The 16,426-nt window shown below is 41.7% G+C and overlaps 2 protein-coding genes across 2 annotated transcripts in view; one reads left to right on the top strand and one right to left on the bottom strand.

Moving 5' to 3' along the window:
• Positions 1 to 4,219: 4,219 nt before the first annotated feature.
• On the bottom strand, positions 4,220 to 7,052 carry znf503 (zinc finger protein 503). Its single transcript, XM_041947749.1, has 2 exons — positions 6,520 to 7,052; positions 4,220 to 6,174 (listed from the first exon to the last, which is right to left on the bottom strand). Exons 1-2 carry the CDS (start codon positions 6,772 to 6,774, stop codon positions 4,744 to 4,746), a joined length of 1,686 nt encoding a protein of 561 aa, XP_041803683.1. The 5' UTR covers positions 6,775 to 7,052; the 3' UTR covers positions 4,220 to 4,743.
• A 7,280-nt stretch (positions 7,053 to 14,332) lies between these two features.
• Positions 14,333 to 16,426, top strand: part of lrmda (leucine rich melanocyte differentiation associated) — a 202,592-nt gene continuing 200,498 nt past the window's right edge. Inside the window, exons 1-2 of the mRNA XM_041947991.1 lie at positions 14,333 to 14,565; positions 15,664 to 15,764. Coding sequence (XP_041803925.1) covers positions 14,524 to 14,565; positions 15,664 to 15,764 — 143 coding nt within the window. The 5' untranslated portion in view covers positions 14,333 to 14,523. The remainder of the gene's footprint in view (positions 14,566 to 15,663; positions 15,765 to 16,426) is intronic.

Below are 16,426 nucleotides of genomic sequence, written 5' to 3'. Positions count from 1 at the left end.
TTAAATAAATGTGTTGGTTTTTTTGTAAATTGGGAACATTCCCTGGATATTAAGTATTGACCAACCATTTTATCTTCATCCACTACGACAGAGGACCTGGGTTTATGTAGTTAGTAAGCATGTGAGTCATGGTAATTGGCGGTCCACACCCATGGAAATGACATCATGTGCTCATACTGTCATGTAAGGCCGGTGACACACCATCAGGATTTAGTCAAAGAAGGGAGAGAACAGCACAAGACAGCAATTATGTGGTAGACTGAAACCTCAACCTGTCAAGAAAAAAAAAAATTTTGGAAAGCAGATGCCTTTATCTCAAATTAAGCTGGATGACTGTCCACTTGGTGGCTGCACAAAGACAGATGCTGCTGTAAGACGTGTTGTATTCGATTCGCACAGCTTCAAACAATTAGAATAACCTTGTGATTGTGTGCCGTAACGGCCTGAAGATACAGCGCTTAGGCATTGCTGATTTCAAATGAAGGCAAAAAGCCCTTTGGAGCCGAGCCCATCGCTGACATTTTCTCTGCTTTTTGCATTTATCAGTGACAGACAACAACCTCATCAGCTCGCACACTACTCCAACATACTCCATTAAGGTGCCTGGAATAAGGGTGCATTTCCATAAAATATTCTTTGTCAGAATCAGAAAATGGGCAAATTATCTGAACACTAAAACACCCCATCGCACCGTAGATCCCTAAAGCAGACAGAAATGACCTCATTTAGGCTGTCTAAGCACAAGAAAGTGTCTCACTGGTTCGAGATGTGAGTGGCACGGATAGATCAACACAGCCACTTCTCTCACATCACCCGGATGAGCACTTTACATTTGTAAATCAATGAGGAGGGTAACCACATGTAGAGGAGCTGGGAGGGACTCCTGTCTGCCTTGGTGCAGATTTTGAGAAGCAAATTACGTCTAGTGCGGCTCTGCATTCTAGGATCAATCTGTCAGAAAAAGGTGCTTTAGCGCTGATGGATATGACATGTGACCAACAACAATGTTGATTTTTTTTAATCTCCCGGATAATAGGCAGATTTAGTGCAGATTTGCCTGAACCGGTGGATCTGGTTACGACCACTGAGTCCCTGCTTTGTTTCACGCTGCTTACTTTATGGCTTCATTACTACAATCACAAAGCCGTGGACACCTCAACAGCCCGTATCACCATAAATCACACACTGAGATAATGGCAGCCGGGTGTTCCAGCTAAGATGACACCTTTTACTGCAATTGGAGAGCACAGGCGTAGTGGAGATAAAGGTACATGTGACGCACGGCAGTGGACGCACACAGAGACCATCTTCTGCGGTGTATAAGTATGTGTATAATCAAAATGTATTTGAAAAGTAGCAATCTATACTTGTAAAACATAATTGCAAGTAAGAAAATATCAAGTGCCCATAAAGTAAACAGTGCAAACAAAGCCAGTATTGATAGGCCCCTTTTTCCCATCACTGAGAGCTTTCATATTGTAATTGCAGCCTGATAAAACAACTACACATACATAAAAGATAATAATCGCTCTTTGACTTATGTCTGGCATGGGGTTGAACATCATAGCAGCTTCCCCTTATTGACACAGCTGTTACCCAAACTATAGACTTGCCACTGCAGACGATGGCATGTCTTTATATTGTGCCACACACCCACTAATGACAGCTTTAGTGGTGGTAATTCAGGAGGGTTGAATACGGGGTTAGGTGTGTGAGTCACGTCCTGGGCTCCCCCCTCTCGCCAGATGTCCTGCCAGGTTTCCTGCAGTGTCTCTCTCTCTCTCCCCCCGAGAATGCGAGTATGTCCAAAGCATCTAAAATGGCTGCTTTAGGTCTAAAGAAGCACAGTAGATTTGGTTAGGCGGTGGAACAAGCGGCTGTCTTCATTAAAGAATGGAAAACTTCAAGAATCTTTAGGAAATCTGGAACTATGCCTTCTTCATTGAGACCTTCTTTAAACCATCGTGCGTCAACTCCCGAAAGGCCTGAAATTGGCCAGTAAAGTTGCGGCTCACACTGCTGCACCGTGCAGTGTTTGCAGTTTTCATGCTGAACTGCTCCGATCCCGTCTAAAAACCCTTGACCAAACACTGTGAATGTTTACTGGGCCTGATTAGGCACCGCGCCTCCATTAAACTGAACTCCATAAAAATCATATCAAGCAGGCTTAAGTATCAACCACCAAAATCCACTTAATTTCAGTTTGAGAGCATTTCTTTCTGATTATTATAGTCAAATGATTGAATCTCTACTTTTAGTGTTATGGTGTGGGCTGATGCCTACTTTTGCACACTTACGCACTTTGAGGCCTTGATGGCCAAAGTGAACATGCACTTTCATTCTCTTGCATACTCTAATCCCCCATGTTCCCTCTCCTCTGTGTCAAATCTGCACAGTGAGGGAGGGAGGGAGGGCTGGGTAGGTGGGAGGGTTGGTAATTCATGCACACATGTGCCTGCCTGTTCCTCCAGTGACAGGGCCAGGGGGAGGGGCACATGATAAATTGCCTTCCACCGGGACCCTCCGAGCACAGCCACCATGATGTGGGTAGAAATGGAAATTGCTCCCTTTCACCGTCATTACATCAGTTTAGGACGCGTGTGGGCCTGATACACACTACGAGAGGAGTTTGTTTCATCTGACTAACCGCTGTGCGCCAGACGAGGGACAGCACATCTGAGGCGTTATTCTGCATAAATAAAAATAAGTGTAATAACGCTGGGTCAACAGTCGGTCCAAAAGAGCTGAAAGGCAAAGTTAATGTTGTTATGAGTCGACGGCAGCATTTTTTCCTGCACACACATTCATGCAAAATATGCAGGGCCTTTTTACTGACGTGCGGATTTAAAGCCACACATATTCAGACACTTAAGATCATGAATTGTGTCTGAACGCAGTTATCTGCAGGTGCACCGATTCTGATTTGAGAAGTTTTCTATATATTAAAAAGACTAGAAATCTCAAACATGTGTCTGATTTTGCAAGAGCTATCAAGAAATCCGGCTGTGTCCACACATGTTCAGCCCCGATATCCGTGCAAGAAAAACTGAGAAGCGACGACAGAACAGGAAAATTGAAATTGCTGATGTGGGATGTCATTTGAAAAATATAAATATGCGCAATCAATATGCGCCTGATCTTTTTCCAACTACGATTTGTGAGCGTTTGTACCTGCAAGAAAATCCCACAACTTCGCACAATTCACGTTTGTTTTTTTCTTTTTCCTTCTTTTTTTTGTTTTTAATAAAAAGTTAGTGCTGTGTACATAAGATTTACAGGTGGATGAGATTATCAAATGCAAATTAAATAGGAGCACCCGCTTAATGATCATCCAATCAAAAGTAACCCAGTCAGTTTTATATATAAACCAGTTAATGGCCTCCACGTCGAAATGTCACCCTGGTGGAGCATTAGTGCTGCTCTTAGCCCACAGCTTCATCATAAATTTACCAAAGGAAAAAAAAGACACAGTCGAAGACGCTTGTAAAATTTCTAGTGCATTAAAACCTGAAAGCCAGCAAATTATTCAATTCAACGTCCGTCTTTCTCTTAAGGTTGTAAAATTGATTTTTTTTTTTTTTTTTTTTTACATTTTAATGTAGCAGTTTATATCAGGCTACATAGCCGTGCTCATGATTTAAAACCCACAGAAAAAAAGCTGTCCTCCTCCAACGCTTCTTTTTTTCTTTCTTTTTTAATTTTCTGGCGTATTTCACAAACGTCCTCCCTTTTACGCAGGTAATGTAACGAGTACGTCTACAACACCTGGAAAAAAAGACCCTTCTCCAACTTATTGACAAAATTCAGCCACCAGCAACCTCTCTCGTACAGATTCACTTTGTAAAGCCCGTTTAACTCTGAGTGTACACACACACACACACACACACACACACACACACACACACACACACACACACACACACACACACACACACTCACACACACACAGAGCAAACTCCCACTCTCATTCAGGTTGCATTTAATTTAACCTTTATAACACGTGTGCTCTGATGAAGGGTTAAAGCTTTTCAGTTAATTGGCTTATAAACTAATGTTGAAAGAAAGAAAGAAAGAAAGAAAGAAAGAAAGCTATAAATTATTTGAGACGGAAATGAATCGTTTAAAAAAGTATGACAGCGTAGAAAACCTATAGGCCTGTATGCCGCGGAAATGTTAATTTAACAGACCAATTTCACAAACTGTCAGTGGAATAAAACTTAAACTGTTATTTCAAGCTGAACAATGTTCAGACTTCAGAAAATGAGGCACACGGAGATATGGAACAGAATCGTTTCTTATTTTTTCCAGAATACATACAAAAAAATACCAATTCTCTTTCCAAGGTGTACACCTGAAAAATAACGGCAATTTAAAATGTGGACAATTTCTGAAATTTAAGAAACAAACATGCATGTAAATTATTTTCTTCTCCATGAGACATTAAATAAGAACAAATACAATCATAGCAATTTCAAATTAACATCGAAATGAAGACCCCTACTTTAATTAGTACTCTAACATGTGTGTGTTTTCACTTTACCTATAGAGTTCAGTTTCAACATAATGCACTTTTTGAGTTGCTCAAATATTTTCATTTGCAGCTAATCGCCTGCTTTTAAGCCGACATATAAATAAATACAGTTGAAGTCCACGGTTCCCGCCCATAAGTTTAGCGCTGTTAATATAAAAGTCTTTATATTTGCATTCTTAGTACTATAAACTTTTCAAAGTCTTTTTTTTTCCTCACTGGTATCCAAGCGCTGATGCTGTGGTGAGTCTCTGACCGTACAGTGCATAAGGGGAGTAGTAAGGGCCGGTGGCAGCGGGGACGGGGACAGGGGCCCCGGGGGTTGGCAGGGGGCTTTTGGAGTAGGGGTGGTAGCGGCTGCTGAGTCCTAACGCGTGATGCGGGCTCCTTAAAGCCAAAGTTCCGGGGCTCCCGGGTGCTCCTGACGGTGGCATGTGCATATGGCAGGCCATGGCCGCTGCTGCGGCGCTGGCCAGTGACGAAGACCCGGGATAACCAGATATCAACTTCTCCGCCCCGGTAAAAGCAGTGTGTGTCCTCAGGTGGTTCAGGAGCTCTTCTGAGCTGGAGAAGCGCTTGTCGCACGGTCCATTTGCCGACACCCAATTACAAACGTGAGGGAGAGGGTCGTTGGGGAGCATGAAACCGTAAGGATAGAGGGGGTGTCCGCTAAATGACGGCGCCGAGGAATGCACGCCGTGGATGGGGTGTGTCGGGTACATTAGTGGGTAGCTGGATTTGAGGGCGTTCGCGGCCGCTGCAGCTGCAGAGTCGTGCGTGCAGGAAGCGCTGGCTGCGCCCGCTAAGTGGCTGGCACAATGGTAACTGAGGCAGTAAGGGTCTCTGCACAGGCTGGCTGACATGATGGACGGTGGAGAAGCCCCGGCCAAAGGGCTGGATCCAGCCTTACTGCAGCCCAGAGAACTAGCCAGCTGTGCGTTTACCAAGCTCCCTCCGTGGGGCAGGAAGTGTTGAGGGTAACCAGCATAGGCCCCAGCCAAGCTGCCTGGGTATGACATGCCAGCAGGAGGCAAAGGGAAAACTGTCTGCCCGGGTTTGTAAGGAGAAACCGGCGCCACAAGTCCTGACCCGAGAACGGACGCGGAGGATACAGAAGTTACTGATGGGGACTCCGAGGAGGAGGTGGTTTTAGTGCCAGGCGTCGTCTCCTGGTGCTGGTTGACCTCCACGTTAATCCCACCGCAACTCACGCTTATCCTGCTGTGGCTCGTGGTGCCAGACCCGTCCGTAGTGCCATTTTTACTGCAATCAGACTCTTTCTTTTCATCCCTGTCCCCACATTTCCCATCTGATGGCATGGGAGAGGCTGAAGTGCTGGAGTGGGGGCTGCCTGTCCGCGGCGTAAACGGCTGGCAGGTGGCGCTCGGCACTCGGAAACCAGACTTCTCTCCGCTTGAGACGCCCGAAGACGAGTCCTTCTTATCTGAAGGTTTAGAATAAGGTTTGAAGCTAGATTTGTCATCCACACCGATGTCGCTCAATTTCAAAGGACCCGACTTAGATTCCTTCTCACTAGATCCATTTGTTGTTACGGAGGATAATTTGGAGGAGGGCGGTGGGTCCGGTTTGCCGATCTGAGAGCAGGTCTGCGCCAGCAGAGCCAGCGGACTTTTCTTGGCATCTAGCTGCAAAAAAAGATGAAATAGATGTTGATGAATGCCATTAAAACGCACATATTGTGATTAGAAAATGTACACGTTGAGAATAAGGCATTTAAAAGTGCCATTCACTGACATTTCCAAACGGAAATGTATATGTAGCTCAGTAATTAAGCACGGCACTTACGTGAACAAAACTATAACCGTGTTGATTGTTACAAACAAATTAACAAACTGTTCTGAACACCGGGATCAATTTGCGGGACAGATTACGGGATCATAAACACCCAAAACGCTGTCACGCGAAACACCGAAAACTAAAATATCAAACACTGTAATTAAACCGACATTAAATGTTGAAAATCTCCTTACCTCTATGGGACTAACCGGAGTAGAAGGCAAAGGCTGCAGATACTCCGGGTGCAAAATGTGTCCCGACCGTGCGGTAAGCATTTTCAAGACCTTGATGGGAAGTCGGTTTGCTTGCCGTAGTGGATCAGACGGAGGTGCGGAGTGGAGAAAAGGCTTGTTGATGCTCGCTGAGCTGCTATTCCGAGAACTGCTGCTTTCCCAGGCTACACAAATATCACTATTTTTCAGGGCAGAAGCCGAGGGCGACGTGATCATGTCCCACTTGTCAGGAAATTAAACGGCGATGCTTTCGTCAGATTCATTAAGAAAATCAAAACAGCATCGAGCTTCTCTCTCGGGGGCAAAAAAAGAATCGTAAAATGTTTCAATAATGTGTAATCCTGGTGGTGAAGGAGCAAGGCGCGGCAGCTGGAAGCAGACTGTGCGAGGTTATCGCGGATCCGTGGCTGCGCGTTGCACCATGAGCGCTGCGCCTTGTGTGCGTCTGTCTGCCGGTCCTCGCTCTGTACTCCCGAAGTACGAACTGGTAGAAATTTTCACTTCAAAAGCAGCTGAATTAGTCCGAGATTAAAGCCTTTGCCGCCTTCCAATCAAATGGGACCCTGAGGTGATTGGAGGGTCAAGGGGATGTGACGTTCTCCTCTTTGTAAGCGCCTCTATTTCGACAGCTCGGGGGAGGAGATAGGCTTCAGTGTTTTGGTTGCCGGGAACGCTTGCGCTATTTTAGATGCGGGGCTGTGGGCTCTGTGCACGAGTAGTGTGTGAATAATGAACAATCACTCCACTCTTAGCTTTTTAAAACAGTATTCACTCACTTTAACTTCTTCAATATGTCATTCTAGTATGAAAGATGCCATCGAGGTTTGAGTATGAGCGTTAAATGGAGCATAGTTTATTCACACTGTATGATGAGTAGAGCTAAATCGTATTTCTAACATTTATTTTCATCTTAGTCTAGTTTTAAACGAATGTAGCTAAGTTGTGATGGCACGGTGTGGGAACTGAGACGTTACCGACATTTCACTGCTGTGTTATCATGAAATTTGCTACGAAAATACTCATTCATAAAGTTTCTATGTGAAAATACATTTTTACAGAACTCTGCCGCTATCTTAAGAAGTGCTTTGTTTGTGTGTTTGCTCATTTGAAACGTTTATTCGCTCCAACGGTCTGTAAACCGGGAGACGCACAAAGTGTGCGCATTTTACGCGCGTCCACCTGCGAGACTTCTTTCCGCCGGCAAACATAAAACCAACCACTCCAGCTTGAAGTCCCTAAACAGACAAGCGTTGACAGGAATAGACCAATGTAGTGATGGAGGGATGTGAATGTCACATGTTTTCAGTATAATATACACCGCCCTTCTATTTCTATCTCCACCCCTCCGTCAAGTGTCAATTCTGCTCCACCGCAATCAATCAGTTATTTGTCAGACGCTGTCAATCCGCCGCTTGATTTATGTCAGCTATTGTGGCTGATTACATGCCAGCGCGACTGCGGGAAAAGAACAAATGGGGAGAGAGACATTCCGCAAGAGACACCTAGTTTTCACAGGAAATAAATCGATCCTCGAGTTAAGATTTAATTTTTAGACGCATCGACAAATAGCCGACACAGACAGTCCAGACAGCGCGAGGAGTGAGTGGCAAAAGCTGCGGACTGAAGCACATTATGCCGGTTTTTCCACAAAGTCTGTAACTTTCGGCGTTCTTCATCACACCTCGGAGGTTGCACACATGATGAAACTTTAATAACTTGCAGACAGTCCAGCTCACATGTTCTATGGAGAAGCTGTTGCTGTGCTTTAAGGCGCTTAAGTGCTTTAATCGGCCGATTAGAGTGTGAACAAGAAGCCTTAGGAAAAACACCGTTACCACGAAAATAAAATAACCCGCCTGTGGTTAAGAAATGAAAAAGAAAAACATTTTGAATAATAAACAACAAAATACCACATGATTAACAAAATTTAAAAAAAGTTAATAGGGACACATTAATAATTTATGTTTTCATTATCTAAAATATTTAATGTCGCTCATCCGTCTGAAATAAGTTAGTTCAAACAATGTGCAGGAGTAAACGTTCATTCAGAGGTGATAATGTGTAACAACCCGGTGAAACATCACGGTCTCTCAAAACAGAGCGCTGTCCATTTTGGCTGAACGCATCTGCTATTGTGTTGTTAAAACCTGTCATCTGCCTCGGGCACACTGTCATCTGCAACAAGAATAACAAAGCCGGGGAACAAAAAGAGAAATCCAGACATTTTATATTGATGTCAGCTCGATTTTATTTACATACAATGAAAATGATTTATTTTCTTTAAGAGGTAGAAAAGCGGACAGGGAGAAAGAAAAGAAGAGAAATGGTCTGTCAGGCCGTTGAGAAAAGAAGTTTAAAACGCCTTGAACTATTCACCGCTGAGATGGCTAATCAGTATTGAGGCTCCAGGGCAATCGGGCAGCTTTTCAATGCGGTTTTCCTTTCATCTCAATCGGGATGGAGGCGCTCAATTAAAAGCCTATCAGTTTGTAAGTAAATCAACGCCTATCAAAGTTGTCACATCAAACAAAACGATTATTATTGCAACCCGCCTCTGCCATTAATCTCTTTCTGTGGTAATCTGCTTGACAGGTCAACTTGGAGAGCAAGAAAACCTGGAGTGGACAGTCAAGGGGCAAAATATGTTTTTGGGTGGAAAACTACAACGTGTAGGCTACCTGATATAAACAAAACGCACATAAAATCTATTTGACTTCATAATCTGCCGAAAATGTAATTTGGGATGAAGGGTACAATGAGTAAAATAAAATAAAACAGACATTTTATCCATGTGGTAAAAAGAAATATAATCTACAGCAACGATTTAGAAATTTATGTCATGAGGGGAAAAGGCGTTTTTCAGCAACCATCTGAAAAAGATTGACTTCACTTTATGGGCCTGCTGCTCTGCATGACTGACTACAGCTTTGTAAACTGTATATGAATAAATAAAAACAAGCAGTAATTGTCTTCTCTATGGACACTTTGGTCATAATTTGGAGATCATGTGTAATATAAATAACCCGCTGCAAAAAAGGCCAACAGTTCTTCTCAATTTAATGGGAGTTTGTAACAGGGGGAAAAGTCCAAATGAGCGCAGCTCTCCTCCTTCAAATGTTTTCAGTGTTTTTGTCTGGCAGAAAAAAAAGGAGGTGGGGGGTGGGGGGGACGTTTCACAATATGCAAAGATGTGTGATTGATAACAGGCTTGCTGTTTTCTGCAAGGGCTGTCAGTCCGTGACACAATATGTGAGTTATTAGGGCAAAGAAGGGCAACCATAAATTTTCACTGTCAGGCGAAAACCCTCTTTATTGTCCGTATGACGAATGGGCTTCTGCACCAGACACCAAAATACTCGGCATTCCCCTTAAATGGGAACACATTTTTGCGACCATAATTCATGATATTTAAATAGAAAGTTTTAATATCCCCGTATATTTCATAACAGTGACATGTTTATGAATCACTCTCCGCATGCAAATACAACTATTTACGTCTCGTGAGGAAATATGTTGGACTTGCAGGATTACTGAGATGCTGGGCCGACTTCTTGCTATGTAGCGAGGAAGAGCACATTTCACTCTTGATTTACATATATATAAAGGTAAGGACACGTAAAATAGAAAAATCTAAACGGCTCAAGTGATTGCAGATCATCAAATCTTACATATTTTTATAATTTAAAAAGTTTTTTTCTTGTTGGCTCTGACTGTTTTGGAGCTCTGCGCGAAATTAAAGTTATTCTTATTATTTTGTCCCGATCCGCTTTCACGCTATTAATTCGGCCACTTTAGGACAATATCCTAGCTAAAAGCCTGCGTTTTAAAGAGAGCACATATTCTCCAAATAGCCAGCAACAGATAAAAGAAAATATCGGCTGCACGGGTGAGGATTAAACCCGCTAAAACGCGAGCATGAAGCAGAAATGAATTTTTCTTAAACTCCAAGGAGGAAGGACGGGTTTACAGGAAAGTCCGTGACACATTACCTGGAATCATTGGCTACTAAGCTCCGATGTAAAACGTCAGAGAGGTAAAAGGGTAAAAATAAAAAATAAAAAAATAACACAGTTACAACATTCAGTAGTCCTCTTGTCTAAACGGAACAGTTTGGCATCACACAAACACAGCAAACATTACACTTTGTCAAATGTGCAGCACCGCAAGGCGCGCGCGCTGGAGACTGAAGCCATGCAGGCTCTCGCGCTCTCTCCGGGCGGGCAGCAGGAAGAAAGTGAGCTTTTCCGCGTATGGGAGGTCCCGCGTGACGTCACACACTACACACATACACACTAAAGTGCAGGAACAACGTGATGTCCCCAAACTTTGTGCTTCCATTAGCCCAGTGCTACTGTGAACCCCAAAATGCGCACATTTGCCCCCCACCCCATACTGTATCAAAGCACTGTTTTCACTCTTTAGCATAGCTTCAGTCAGAGGGGAATAAACGTGGTGAAGTAAGCTCCTTTGGTCGAATGGTTGCAATGTCTGCTCAGATGCATGCTCTCAGGGTACAGTGGCACATGATAAATGAATGAATGATAATCTGGTGACTAAAGTAAACTGAAAACCTCAAGCTACTATGAAGTAGTAATATATTTTTAGCTTTTCAACATGGCAGTAGTTTGGTGGGACTGTCATAATTTTATATCTGTGACAGGACTGCATAATCCTCTGTTATGGGTGGGGACAGTAATCCCCAATACCATAACAATGACAACTTTAATTTCAATAATGAAAGTAAAATTAAAGTTGACGGGCAGAATGTTATACAGTATATTAAGTTTGAGAAAGAATCAAGTGAACAAACATATACGAAACAAGATCAAACTGATGTCAAGTCATTTAATGTCCACACAAAGTTATTATTCAAAGTGCTCTTTTTGTGTCTGACAAGGTTAGCAGGTAAGAGAAAAGTGCTCCATAGCAACTAATGTTATCGGATATCCTCTGGCAGCGGGGTCCAAATATGAGTCGAAAGATAAGTGAGGGTCAAATAGATGTGATAATATTTCAATTACAATTTCACCATTGCTCTAAGACCCATATGGGTAATTTAATGATCACCCAATACAATTTTACCTTTATCCAGTTATCTCCACAGTCAGGAATTTAGAGATGCATAATCCATTTGAACTCAGCTCCTTTAGGATCAAATGTTTTATGTTCAGATACATGGAATCATAGCAAAATTAACTTTCAAGGCTGCACTCTAAACCCCAGTTTAAACTAACAATGGCTATGCATTTAATCTGATAATTTGACTAAGACATGCAAGTTGGGGGAAAATTGCAAATAGTGCAAATGGTATCAGTAAGTTTGCTTGAATATTAGCTCAATACACAAGCTCCAGGCTCTTTAGTCATTATTATTTTCTTTACTTTTCTTTAACTTCTAGAACATGCTCTGTTATACAACAGCAATGCCAGAAACACAATGTGATTGGGTTCGGGGATAGTTTATTTTGAAAAATATAAGTCATATGCACAAATGATTAATGACACCAAGAGGTCAGTGTGTACAAAGTTTACCTGCAGCATTTGCAAGGTATCTATCTATCTATCAATTAAAGATTAAAGTAGGCCAAATGCACCTGTTGCACATGCATGACAGTGACATAAAACCATGATTATTGTGCAGCTGAGGGCAAAGCTCATGTCACACCTCTAATTTATTTTCACCACGTCATGAGGAAGTTTGTGTCCCTCTGGGTGTTTCTATCCTATGCTCGGTCATTTAATTTTGCTTTCCTTTTAAACAACCTCTTAGAGACAATTAAAAGCTTAAATCTCACATTCCTAAACTCAGCATGGGTGTGTAATCAGTCACTGAATACAGTCAGTGTTTTTCTCCACTTCTGTACTGACAACTTTGCAGATATTGTTTTGTCCAGATCATTGCATTGTAACACTAAAACGAAAACTCTTGCATTCATTGGGTTTGTGAGGTGGTCTGGGTCACAAACCTTTGGAATAATGTTTAGTCTAAGGACCAATAAGAGAGATACCTAGACACCTACTTATAAATTGCCTATTTATTATGATATGCTAAACCCTCTGACTACAGCTGCTACTGCCAGGTTTGACTATCATAGGTAAATGGCATATGATTTATCAATAATTAAGGTCATAAAACTACTTGTCAACATAGCATCCTTGTATAAAACCACTGCAGGATCCAGTTAATGTACTTTATTGGTGTAAATAAATTTGAAATTCATGACATTTCTGGGACTTTTGGTGCTCTTTATACCCCAGGCTAGTAGGCAAGCTAGCATGTTAGCACTGAGAAATTTTGGCTGCATTTTCTCTGAAATTGGTTATGTGACTAGCTCACTAAACCTTGAGCCCCGTAGAAGACTCCATTGGCATGTGGGAAGGCAGGCACATATGTGGGCAGACAGGTGGTCATCCAATCATCTCATTCAGGCCAAAAAATGATTGGATGGGCTTATTACAAGCCCGCCACAGCCACAAAGACTGAAGGTTTGTCTTCTTTTGTCAGGAAATTTTAATTAATGGATTGCTGTCTGGTTGTAAAGAGTCATTCACCTTAATTACAAAAACAAACAGAAAAACAAAAAAACAAACATACAAGCAAATCCCCCCCTCAAAAAAATAAAAAGTTCATAGCCAACAACAACAAACTAACATATTTTCTTATCTACCCAAAGCAGTAAGTGAGAATATTAGCTTTCCGTTTATCTGCTCAAATTCTGAGATATTTGTCTCTGAGATCTACGTCTACGTCTGAGATCTACGTCTCAACCTCAAGCATTTGTGTGTTCTGCTAACATTAGACTTCTCATTGATTATATAAAACAAAACACTCACCTCAATGTGGGCCATCTTTTCAGAAATAACATCCCAGTTACAGTCAATAACCTACAGAACATGTCAACAGAACTACAGTATTTATTTGATAGAAAGTAGTTCCAGTGAGAACTGAAAACCTGAGCTAATAAACCCAAAACTAACCAAAACTTCATGGCTAGCTAAAGGACAAGGCCAAGTGAAATATGTTTTAATTTGTATAACTTAGTTAATGGAACATTTGAACTGAACTTATTTTACGGCCACAGGGGGCAGTAATGAGCCCACCATGTCATGTCTCTATAATAAAAAGAGGAGATGAAGATGTTATCTCAGCAAATATAACGTTAGCCAGGCCTATATGGACAAGCCACACAAAAGGAGATATATGCTTTATTGTAAGTATTTCCAAGCAATGTGTTTGGGGTTTTACAAGTCCAAATCACTCAAGAATGGGGACTAACAAATGAGTTTTGCAAGTATATCTCAGGTAAACCACCGACAAAAGAGCAGTGCTCAAACTATCATAACAGAGCTAAAGTAGCTTCTTAAGCTAACATAGGTAAAACGAAGGCATTGAATTCATTTTAATTTACTCTTGATTTATACTAAGAGTGGTGGAGTATGCTAGATATTTTTAACGTCTCAGTCCTGTGGATATTGTCACTGAAAACAGGTGTATTACAGGTGCTTTTCAACAGGTGCTGATGGTCTTATCTGGCTATGAAGTGTTTGTTGTACAAAAATTAATTTCCTGTTTTTGTGCTTTATTTGAAACGTGAAAGTGTTTTAATTTTATGCAGCTTTTTTTTTTTTATTTGTAATGTACGGGGGAATGTGTGTTTTCATGGGGCAACAGTGAGCACAGCCCTACCCCAACCCATCAGCACTGAGATTTCATGAGTGTCAGACAGCGTCCGCGTGCTTCCGCACAACAGCCGGTCAGCTGATTGAAACGGCACGCGGAAACTGTAAAGTCGAATGGAAAGCGCCAGCAGAAGTCTAAAGTAGCCGGGCTTATTCCACGAACATTAACGTTGCCATTTAATGGTGACAGCAGCGGGGTCCTTACGTGAGCAGGACTTCAGATATCAACTCAGATAGCTTATCTAAAAACACAGAGTCGCTGTGTTGTCATCCTCAGCAAAAAGTTATGGCACATAACGAGTCGTTGGTCGCTTTGAATGGAACTCAAGTAAGTTTGTTTTGGAAACTGTTTCTGTCTGACTTTGCCACCCTGCGTGTTTAGACGGTAGTATGCAAGTGACCGTTTTTTAAAGGTTTACGTGTTCGCCGGTGCTAAATATATACAGTTTTTTTCATTCATCGACATGTCATGTGACACACTGTTGCTAACGTTACAGTCATGACTTTCAGTTTTGTAGTTCCTCCTACAGCTTCAGTGGAAGGAAGCATGCCTCCAAGTTGCACCAATATCATGTCGTAAACACAATGTTTTCTTAATATTGTACGGTGGTACGTTAAAACTGTTAAAGTATTATGTTGTATGTACAATTATCACTACAAAACATATAGAAAATGATTATATTTTTGCAAAATTACTCGCATGGCCAGAGGTGGACTGTAACCAAGTATATTCACTCAAACACTTTTCTTTTGTACAGTCTTGAGGTACTTGTATTTCCATTTTCTAAATTTTAAAGGCAAATATTGTTCTTTTTACTCCACTACATTAATCTGACAGTTTAGTTACTAGTTACTTTTCATATTCAGATAATCCATACAAAATATAGTCATTTTGTAAATTATGACTATTATAGATGAAGATATCCAGGCATACATAAAGCAGCTGAAAATAGGTTTCCCTTTGCCACCTGCAACATAGTAACACTTATAAATAAATGCAGTACTAATTGTAATCCAGCAATATTCTGAAATAGGCCATTCTGCATGAGTACGTTTTACTTTTAGTGCTTTAAGTATATTTAACGTTAATGATAAGTATTAGTGTTTCTACACTGTGGTATTGATACTTAAGCAAAATCTCTGACTATTTCTTCCACTACCGAGCGTGGCTTCAGTTACAAACTTCTACTCTTCTGGGTGTTGACAGTGAAACGCCCTGACTGTAGTGTTAACTGCTGCTTTATGTAGCATCCAATATTATTCAAAATGAATTCAAATGGTGGTCCCAAGTCATTATGGTTTTAAAGGTGAAGTATCCTGAAACAGTATTATTTTGCTGTGCTCTTGTCATGGATGCTATTGTAATATTGCTTCTTATCTCATAGTTATCTCTCTGTTTCCTCTTAATCCTCTTTAATACTTAAAGATTTCCTACATTGGACATGACTGTAAGGACATTCCTGACTTCCTTGGAGACACATATGGCCAGTTTGCAAGAAGGCTGGATCTCAGCTTCAATCAGCTCAGGTAAATGACTGATGCACAGTCCACAAACATGTACTCACCTGGATGCATACATATATTGTCTGTCTCCCTCTGTCTCCTTCTCTGTCTGTTACTGGGAGATGTGCATCTTTACATCAGGTGCAATTGAATTTGTGCCCTCAGTCTAGAGGTGGTCAGGGTGTCATCAGAACATCAAAGAGCTGAATGAGTGTCAGAGCTGGGCTGATGTCACGCTGGAGCAGGATAAAAGGCACAATCGATAAATGTGACATGCTAATTCAGGGGCAAATAGAAGAAAAGATTCCTCTGACAGGACATGAAGGAACACCTCGTGGCAGCAGCTTCTGAGGGGGCCGCCATTTCAACAGCAGGACTAGCATAGTTGATCTGGCAAGCAATAGAATGGAGATGATGGTTATGAGGTGCTTTTGTTTCTGAACCCTTTTCATGACTGTCATGCCATGAAGCCGTCTGAATAGAGGCAATTTTTTGTTGAAAATTGTTGTCTTGAGGCAGTTGTCTGTACTGGAAATGTGAAGTCCTCAATTTAACCGATTGACGTTGTGTCACATTGCAGAATCCGCCATTTGTATACAGAGTTCAGACCAAGTGGAAAAATCTGTTTGAGGTAAATGTATAAATGAATGAATTAAGGCATTGTTGAAGTGCATGTGAGCAAGGCA

The sequence above is a fragment of the Chelmon rostratus genome, chromosome 11, assembly GCF_017976325.1.
Source record: "Chelmon rostratus isolate fCheRos1 chromosome 11, fCheRos1.pri, whole genome shotgun sequence".
Taxonomy (NCBI): domain Eukaryota; kingdom Metazoa; phylum Chordata; class Actinopteri; order Chaetodontiformes; family Chaetodontidae; genus Chelmon; species Chelmon rostratus.
Note: the sequence above shows the minus strand (reverse complement) of the source record. Positions and strands in the feature narration are given on the sequence as shown.